At 46.0% G+C, this 9,744-nt stretch overlaps 1 protein-coding gene across 1 annotated transcript; it reads right to left on the minus strand.

Moving 5' to 3' along the window:
- Nucleotides 1-6,099: 6,099 nt before the first annotated feature.
- On the minus strand, nucleotides 6,100-7,578 carry LOC138820049 (PRAME family member 7-like). Its single transcript, XM_070011692.1, has one exon. It carries the CDS (start codon nucleotides 7,576-7,578, stop codon nucleotides 6,100-6,102), a length of 1,479 nt encoding a protein of 492 aa, XP_069867793.1.
- Between the last annotated feature and the right edge of the window lie 2,166 nt (nucleotides 7,579-9,744).

Genomic DNA, 9,744 nt, shown 5'->3' on the forward strand with positions numbered 1-9,744 from the left:
CCAACTTTTGTTTTTAAAACCCAAGTGTAGGAAATGGACTCATTACCTTGCTGACATAACTGTAACCCCTCTGTACAGAATTAGCAAAATGAGTCCCTTCCCATAGCTTAGTCCATTCCTTCCCCTCTCCACTGCTCAGCATGCTCCCTTCCTAGGCAATACCAGACCCATGTAGTAAAGTCAGTAAATCATCAGCCTCCAGCCCTCTGTACCTTGGGATGGCACTCCTCTGGGGCAGCTACCACCCTAGAAGGCCGCCAGAGCCCCTTAGAGTGACTTCAGGTCTGGGCAGCTGCAGGACCCTTGTCTACTATACATCCTAGTCCACCACGATGAAGCCCCTGGCCCGCACGTCCACACCAGGGTCTCCGCCTCCTGGCCCCTCCCAGCCCCTCCTAACCCCCTAGGTTACATAGGTCACCCCAGACAATAGCCGGCGCTGCTTCTCACTTCTCCCTTGTGAGAAGGGGTCTTGCTGGTCCCCCTTTCCTAGCAATAAACCTGTTCTTTGTTCTTTGTACCTGAATGTCTGTGTGGTTCCCTGGCAAAGTCTGACTAATCTAATTGAGCCAACAAGTATCCTTATAAAAAAACACCCCAAAACAACTCTAAGCGTGACTCAAAACGTTTGTGCTCAAGTAAGTATGTGTGTGTGTGTGTGTGTGTGTGTGTGTGTGTGTGTGTGTGTGTGTGTGTGATGAACTTGCTGAAAACAACCTCATTTTAATGCATAAAAACTCATCATGGTGTGAGAAGAAGTCTTTTCTACCAAACTAGAGTGCTTCTGTCATATCTTTGCTTAACTGGCTCTGCAGGCCAACAGAAAAAACGTGAGCTTTAAAACTCAAACCGCGAAGAAGCTCAGAAGATTGGGCACCTTACAAATGTGCCAGAGCTTTCCCCTTACGTGAGTGCTCATGTAATGGCAAGTGTGTAAAGTGTTGCAGGACTACATCAAAGGTTATTCTGTTTGTTTACGTCAAGGTCCTTCAAATAAGAACCTTTTATTTCTTTACTGAGATTAAGTGAGAAGTAAATTTCACAGTATTGTGGGGGGGTTGGTCTTACCTAAATTCACAGACACGTTTTAACCATTGTCACGGTCTACAAAGCTTAGGAACGCTACAAACTTTGACACTACACCTATCTTTTCCAAGTCGGGTAATACATACATTTCTTTCCTTCTGCTCAGTGTCAGCCATTCCATCGTTCTCGCTCGTCCCCTCCCTCCCATCGCTGCCCTCGAGTTGCTTAGTTCACGTTCATCAAGGTCCGGTGCAGCCGATGGACTCCTGTGGTGTATTTTTTCATCCATTGCCCTCTGGTGCTTTGCCCTCCTCCTGACTTCCCTCAGGTGTGCAGGTATATATACCATGAGGTCAGGAACATGGAGTCATCTAACAATGATGCAACAAATTAAGAAGAGGTCCTTTGCTTCTTGAGTCCTGTTTACGTTGTCCTATCTTGTTGCAGTTTGAATTTAACATCTGCATATCAGGGAGACCATGTGCCGTTTGTCTCTCTGATCTTGGCTTATTTCACTCAACATGATTTCTTCTGGTTCCATCCATTTCCCTGCAAATGCTATTGTTTTGTTTTTTCTAATGGCTGCATAATATTCCATTGTATATAGGTACCACAGTGTTTGGATCCATTCATCTGTAGTGGGGCATCTGCGTTGTTTCCATATCCTGGCTATTGTAAACAGTGCTGCAGTGAACATGGAGGTGCATGTTTCCTTGTATCCTGGTTCCTGTTGCTCAGGATAGATGCCTAGGAGTGGTATGGCTGGGTCATAGGGGAGGTCTAAACTTAGCTTTCTGAGGACCCTCCAGACTGCTTTCCAGAGTGGTTATATTAGTGTACATTCCCACCATCAGTGCAGTAGTGTTCCATTTCTGCTAGGTTTTCCTTGTTTAGTGAATAAAGATTCTGGAAATAGTTCTTTATGATCATTTTGATGTCTTGGATGTTTGTTGTAATTTTTGCTCTGGCATCCCTGATCTTATGGATTTGGGTCTCCTCTCTTCTTTTTTTTACTATGATGTGTCTAGAAGTGCTCCTCCTGGATCCTGTTTGCTAGGTGTTCTGTATACTTCTGATATGTAGGTGAGATTTTATCTTTTAAGATTAGGGAAATTTTAGGTAATAATCTTGTTGAATAAGTATTGCATCCCCCTATTCTGTATCCCTCTCCTCCATCAATTCCAGTTATACAAAGTTTGAATTTCTGGGCATTGTCTGCCAGTTCTTGGACTTCTCTTTGGTAAGTTCTGAGTATTTTCTCCAAATCTATGACTTTTTCTCCAGCTGCTGCATTTTGTCTTTGGCTCCTGATATTCTATTTTCCATCTCATTCATTCTGTCAACTATGGCTTCCATTGTGTTTTGCATGGTGGAAATGGAACCATTTATGATATCTATATCGGTTCACAAAGTGTTAATTTCATTTTTAACAGCTATGTACCATGTCTATTCTTGACTGTATCTCTTGAAATTCTTTGGCTATCTCTTCTTTGTATTTGAATCGTGGATCTATTCATCACCCTATTTCTTTGGCCAATTCCTTCATCATCTCTTTCATTGATCATTTGTCCTCCATTTCTTCTTTACTCTCACTAGAGTTCTTTCCTGAGTTGCTGCTGGCTATGGAGTTGTTTTTCTGTCTTGACGATTCATGCGTTTTATAATTTTTTTGCTGCGATGTTCACCAGAGGATCTGGGGATTAGCAGAGTCAAAGCCCAAACTCTGACTGATTTTGGTCAATAGGTGGCAGCCTTTGCTTGGTTCTGGGTTTGTTCCTGGTTGGTTGTCAGTGGTGATCTCCAGTCACAGGCTGGCTGAAAGGAATTCTGCCCAGTCTGCAGCCAAGAATGAGCGGGTTGATGGGTTTTCCAAGGTAGTAATTACTTTCAGAAGGGTTGGGCTTGTGATGGGTGCACTGGGTGTGTTTTTGGTTGTGTGTGCCTTGGCCCTGGGTGGTTTCTCTCCTCTCCAGGGGTGCTTGATCCCTTGCTTCTTATGCATACGGGCGTGCTCCACCCACGGTCAGCACGCACACTTATGGCACCTCAGACTGGACAGGGATTTCAGCACACACAACACCCGTGGGAGTGTGCTGGCCACGGGGTCAGGTATGCTCTTTCCCTGCAGGAGCTGGAATTCAGGTGCCCCGGGTGGGCAGATTCTGTGAGGAGAGAGGCCCAGGCCTCCAGCCACAGGGTTGCTGCCTGGCGTGGCACACACATCGGTGCCCTGGGTGCTGGGGGGGGGGTAGGGAGTGGACGTCCTCTGCTGCTGGGCATCCCAGCTAGCAGGGGAGGGGTGGACACTTGCCTCTGAGCTTTGCCAGGTGTGAGTGCAGCTTAGCTCCCCAGCTTGGCAGGTTTGGGTGGGGGTAGTGGTGGAGGAGGCTTCTGTCCTCTCTGTCCCCTTACAGTGCCGCAGTCCTTCCTGGGCAGGGCAGTGGGGGTCCAGTAAGCCCTGCTGGTCACCGCCAGTGTTGGCCTCTATGGAGGAGGCCCCCCCCCCTGGCAGGATACGCAGGGTCCTGGGACCGGTTGTAGATTGACCAGTGTGCTGTGGGAGGTGCTGCACTCCTGGTCTCAGCCTGTCTGCTCTATCCAGGTTGGACTCTTCTACATCAGGGTTCCCACAGATCCCTGATAATGCTGAGATGCTGAGCAGCTGCAGGGCGCTGTCCAGGCCTGGGGTGCTGAAACATGTTCCCGCACTGTGTACACAGGGAGGTCCCTCTTTGTGTGCACAGTTGACTTGCTTCCCCACCCTTCTTTTCTCTGTCTGTTCCTGTAATTCTCTCTTACTCAGTTGTTTTGCTGTTGGAGGTCTCTTGGAGGGTTTAGGGGGTGTGGATTCTCCTTTCTCTCTTTTTGGTTGGAGAGACTTAGGGTGAGTCTTGGGGTCCTCCAAATAAACACCTATAACTCAAATGTTATTTTCCATTGTTTAAGGTCTGTTTCCCCGAGTTTGTAAGGTACAGTGGATACAGTGCCAACAATGGTTTCAATCTTCATTAGTAACCTACAGGGCTATATTTAGCTAAATTTAATCAGTTCAATAAGTTGTGGTTTCTAAACTCTCATCATGACGACGATTGAGATTTGCTGTCACAGATTTGATCCTCTGCAACATTTACAGTCAGACACACAGAAAGATAAACAACTCTTACCAATATTTTTTGGTCAAACTTAACTTTTATTGTTAATAAGTTCCAGGTAAGCCTTGCTTAAAAAATGATTTATGAAGTTCTCCTCGTTGCTTCAATTGGAAATGAAAAGGGCCTCTTGGCATCGACGCTCGCTTGATCTGCCAGTCACTCCCTATCCACCATGGGACATGCCATCTCAGCACCTAGTAAGAAGAGACCTCCTAGACCCCCGGGACAGAGCTAGTCCTGGTGATAAAGTCTACCCTGAGGCACTTGGAAAAAACTGCAAAAATGAGGGTGGATGGTGCGAGATCCTAAATGGAGTCACTCGGTGCTTGCCCTTCAAAACTCACCAGAGCGAGAAGGTCAAAAGAAAATATTTATAAGTATGCCTATTTAATGCCCATACCTGTCCTTCTTGTAAGTGGACAGGAACTTACACTCTTGACCTTGATACCTACTACGTCTACTTATACCGGGTCTCCCATACATACTCTGTAGTGCAAACATTTGTAATCCAGGTATCTATAGTCCAGAAACCATAAGATCAAGGCCTCCCACTGGGATCTTAACCACTGCAATCCAGCCATAGCTTCAGAGTGGTAATTCTTAACCAGTCCATTTTGCTCTCCCCTATGCAGTTGCTGGATATTAATCAGTCAGAAGTAGTCAGGTACCTGATCCACCAGTCACAGGGCCACCTGGATTGCAAGAGAGAAGGACTTGCCAGATCATCCACCGTTTGCCCTTTCCACTGTGACTGGATGGCTGCCGGTCCCTCTGTGTTTGTGTGCCCTCTAGTAATGTTTTGACTTACTGTTCAGTCTCTGCCTCATAAGACTTCTTTCAGATTTCAGCCAAGGATGCTTACATGTGTTCACCACCCAGGAAGGGTTACTGCTGCCTCCTCCTGGACCACATGACACCTCTGCCTTCTATCCCCAAGCTTAACTCCACCTGCTAGCAGGAAGTAGCTATAGAGATTTGGTGCTCCTTTTTAACTATCAAAAGTTGGGAATGTTAAGCCTGCTCAGGGAAAAATGGACGCTTCTCTTCTCTCTTCTCCAGGGGAAAGCATATGTGGATGCACAACCCTTTGGTATCCCCAAGGGACAGTAGGCAGAACAACCTAGAAGTCTCTGCCCAGCACCATAAACCCAGATAACTGGTGTACCTGGGAGTACCCCATGCTAATGGGTCACTTCTACATTGGTAGCCATACCCCCTCGTGCCTGCCCTAAGTTGGCTCTGTGCACACCAACAGATCATGAAGGGTACAAGATGGGCTCTCCCCAATGAACTCCCTTCTTCCTGAACCACGTGGCAGTCTCCTCTCAGAAAACTGTACACTTGGGTGCTGAGAAATCATAACCTTCTGCGTACTCTTTTGGAAATGACTTTATTGATTCATTAATACAGTAAATTGTGAACAGTCAAGGACTGCCCTAGAACATGATCCAGTTGCTAACAATCATTTAGAAAAACAAGGTAATGGTCCAGTTTTTTCCAGGCTGAATCCACTACAGATTCCTGATAATGTGTGCCCATGTAGCCCAACATAGTTATGATTGAAATGAAAAGTCCAGAAACAGAGGTTTTCTCTCTTTCACCCATTCTGAATGTTGGGGACAGTGCTCCTGGAGAATGCTCATATGTCAGATCTTTCATTTTGTCTTTTTCTTTCTTAATTTTTTCCAGCCCAATGACTTTAAATAAGATCCTGGACACTGTCTCTGAGCTTCTTTTGCTTAAGGTTAATACTCTGCCACTTGGACAATAGTGCCACTTACACCTTTTTCTGTGTATGTGGTACTGATGAAACAAACAAGGGCTTCGTGTAAGCCAGGTAAGTGCTCTACCACTGAGCCACAATCCCAACCCCAACTTTCATTTTGGAGTGTTCAGATGAGAGCCCAGGAGAGGCTCCTGACTACAGAGGCAGAGCAGAAAGGCGAGGAAGATTCTCGATAGAGATGACCCAGTAGCCATCAGGCCCCAGGGTGTAAAATGTCCAGTATTTGTAATGATGACAGAAACCGATACAGATCTGGACCTTCTGAGTAGTCCCCATGTCTCTCATTGACTGCTCCAACTGAGCCTGAACCTGGGCAAATCTCTCAGGTTCGAAGTCCCCTACCCACCGTTCATGATGGGGGTAGCACTCCAGAGGGGCAGGATAGATCCCTTGTCTCAAACAGCTCAGTCTGGCTGTGTGGCTCAGGAGGCTCTGCAGGACAGAAATGGAGATGTCGTTTCCATAGAAACTGAAGAAGCTGAGGTGGGAGCACTGGCTCAGGGCGGGCAGCATGCACAAGAGCTGGGGATCCGTGATGGCACAGTCCTCCAGGGCCAGGGTTTCCAGGGTGCCGGCCCCGTGCTCCAGTACGGCTCTCAGGGGCTCAGGACTGAAGTTGTCCAGGGGCAAACTCCTCAGACGCGGGTGCTTGAGCTGCCTGGAGCAGGGACACTGGGACAGGAACCACAAGTCAGCCTCGTTCAGTGGACACGAACTCAGAGACAAGGTCTTCAAAAGGGTGAGGTTCCTGAGGATGGTGGGCAGCTGTCCATAAAGGAAGAAGACTTTGTGCACATACAGCTCCTGCAGATGCTGCAGCTGTCCCAGATGTACAGCGTATTTGCAGGAATATGAGAAATTCTTGTATCTGCAAGTGACGTTGACTCTCATCCTGGAGAATTGGAGGATGCGAAGGTTCTTCATCTGACTTAGGTAAGGGGCAACATTTTTCATGGTTTCTTGATGCCAGAATTTATTCACCTTTAGCTCCTGGATGGAGTCCAGCCTCACCACACGCAGAGCCTTCTGGATTTCAGAGATGGAGCCAGACAGAATCAGCAGCTTCCTGGAGCACAGCTGGACTCGTTCTCCCCTCTCCCTGGACCACTGGAGCAGGCGGGCTTGGAGAACATCCTGGGCGCCATCTTTGATGGTCAGGTCCATGAGTAAAATCAAGTGCTGCTCTTCAGTCATCATTAAACGACAGCTCTCTGTTGGCTTGTCAGTCAGGACATCTGGATAAGCGACTCGGGCCATTGAAGGGTAGTCCTCTATCCAGATGTTGGGGTGCTCATTCCGGAGGTCGAGAACTTGCAGTTTCCACTGACTGGGGCGCTCTTTCTTGGCCAGTAGCAGATGGAGCCCATCCAGGACAGTGCTGAAGGTTTCCAGGTCTGGAGACTCTGCCAGGTCCCCCAGGGGGAGGCAGGAGAAGGGCCAGGCCTGCACCAGGGCCTTCAGCATCTCTGTTTGGGCCCTGGCATAGACCTCCACGAACAGCGAAGGGAACAGCAACACTGGTAGATCCTCCAGGGCAGAGATGGCCAGGGCCTGGTTGCTCAGCAGACTCTGCATGGCCAGATACTGGAGCGAGGGTGGGTTCCTGTCGCTCATCTTCAAGGCCAGAAGTAGAGCAGATGTGGACCAGGTGTGCAGGACTCTCTGAATCCCAGTAGGGCTAAGCACTCAAGGCAGACTCAAGGCCTCTGCTCCTCTCTGGCCCTTTGGCATCTTTATACCCCAGTCCCACCCTCCCCTCTGTGTATCTACCAATGGGAGAGCAGATTCTGATGGGATTTCTGAGTAACACCCACCACACCCTGGCTGGGTCTAACAATCTAGATTACTTGAAAGAGAGATTCTACTCAGAGTGATAAGATTATAGGCAGGACCCACTGGGCCCAGCTTCCATTTCAAATGTGTAACACACACACACACACACACACACACACACACACACTCACACACTCACACACTCACACACTTTGGCCCTCATTTGTTAACCCTTTGAGAAATTTCCACAGATATTTCACTACCTTGAGCCTGCAAAAGTTCCAAGAACATCAGTCAGCCCAATCAGATAGCATCCACAAACACTTCTCTAGAAAATTATTTCCCTCCCTCCCTCCCTCCCTCCGTCCGTCCCTCCCTTCCTACTTCCCTCCCTTCCTCCCTCCTTCCCTCCCTCCATCCCTTCCTCCCTCCCTTCCTTCCTTCCTTCCTTCCTTCCTTCCTGTCTTTTTTTTATTGTTCATCTCACAACTTGAATTGAGGGCATGGCCAGTGTCCTTGAGCCTCTTTTCCTCAATGCGTTTGCTCCAACATTTGAACCAAAACAGTACTTTCCTCTTTTTTTCTGTGGAGTTTATTGAAGATAGGAATCTAAGTCATGGCAGAGATATGGCTGTTTATCAGAAAACCAGAGAAATACAGTGAGAAATGTCAAGGCAGAGTCCCTAAAAAGGTGGATAACATGGCAGGATTACCAAACACTTCCTAGTCCTCACTCTCAATGTTAATAGAGTTAACTCTTTAATTCAATGACATAGATTCACTAGTAGGATAAAAGAGCAAGATCTATCCATGTGCAAGACACATCTTGCCAAGAAAAACAAACATTTTGAATGTGAAAGACTGGAATAAAACTTTTCAAGAAAATTGCTCCCATAAACAGGTTGGAGTAGCAATAATAATATCAGAAAAATAGATTTCAATTTAAAATTAGAAGAGACAAAGGGCATTACAAACTAATAAAGGGATCTCTTCTAGAAGTTTCTAACCATTCTAAATATCTATTCACCAATATCAGAGCACCCAACTTCATCAAACTAAAACTACAGGACCTAAAAAAAACCCATAGAATCAAAAATAGTAATTGTTGGTGATTTTAACACACCACTGTTGCACTGGATAAATGAACCATAAAGTGTAACAGAAAAACCTCAGAACTAAATCCCCTAAATATCTGCATTGACTGACTAGACTTCACAGACATCTACAGAATATTTGACCAGGCATCATCAGAATACATATTTTTCTGAGAAGCACATGGAATATTTTCCAAAACAAATAATATGTAAGTCTGTGCAGAAAGTGTGCACAAGTTCTGAAATACTAAAATTATTCCCAGCATTCTGCCAGACCACATGATGTATTATTATAGTTCAATATAAACAGTCATCATGGGCTGGGAAGTCAATGGAACACCAGACCCCCTGGAAATATTACTGGAAGGGATAGGAGAAGCAGGAAGACTCCTTGGCATAGACCAAAACTTCCTAAATAAAGATCCAGAATCACCACAAGTTAAATAATAACTAGATGAATGGAACTGAAAAAACTGAAGAGCTTCTGCACAGCAAAGGACACAGTAGCAAGACAAATAGCCCATGGAATGGGATAAAATCTTTACTTGCATTTCATCTGACTAGTGCCTCCTATCTAAAATATAAGTACAGCTAAACAAATTAAACCTACCAAAAACAAAATCTCAAAGTAATGACTAGCCAGCTAGAGATTTAAAGAGTGATTTCTATGAAAAAGAAACTTGAATGGCCCATAAACACATGAGGAGTTGTTCCACATCCCTAGCCATAAAAGAAATACAAATCAAATCAGCATTGAGATTCTACCTCATCCCAATTAGAATGGCTACTATCAAAAAACAAACAAATAAAAAAATCATCCAAAAATCCCTAACAATAACAGATGATGTTGAGGATATAGCCAAGAGGGAACAATACTACAAATGTTGGTGGGGAATGTAGACTTGTGTAACTA

The sequence above is a fragment of the Dipodomys merriami genome, unplaced genomic scaffold (genome assembly GCF_024711535.1).
Source record: "Dipodomys merriami isolate MVZ:Mamm:240054 unplaced genomic scaffold, mDipMer1.0.p SCAF_84, whole genome shotgun sequence".
Classification (NCBI taxonomy): domain Eukaryota; kingdom Metazoa; phylum Chordata; class Mammalia; order Rodentia; family Heteromyidae; genus Dipodomys; species Dipodomys merriami.

Coding starts and splice junctions, on each gene's coding strand:
- LOC138820049 (XM_070011692.1), bottom strand. CDS start 7,578: ATGAGCGACAGGAACCCACCCTCGCTCCAGTATCTGGCCATGCAGAGT.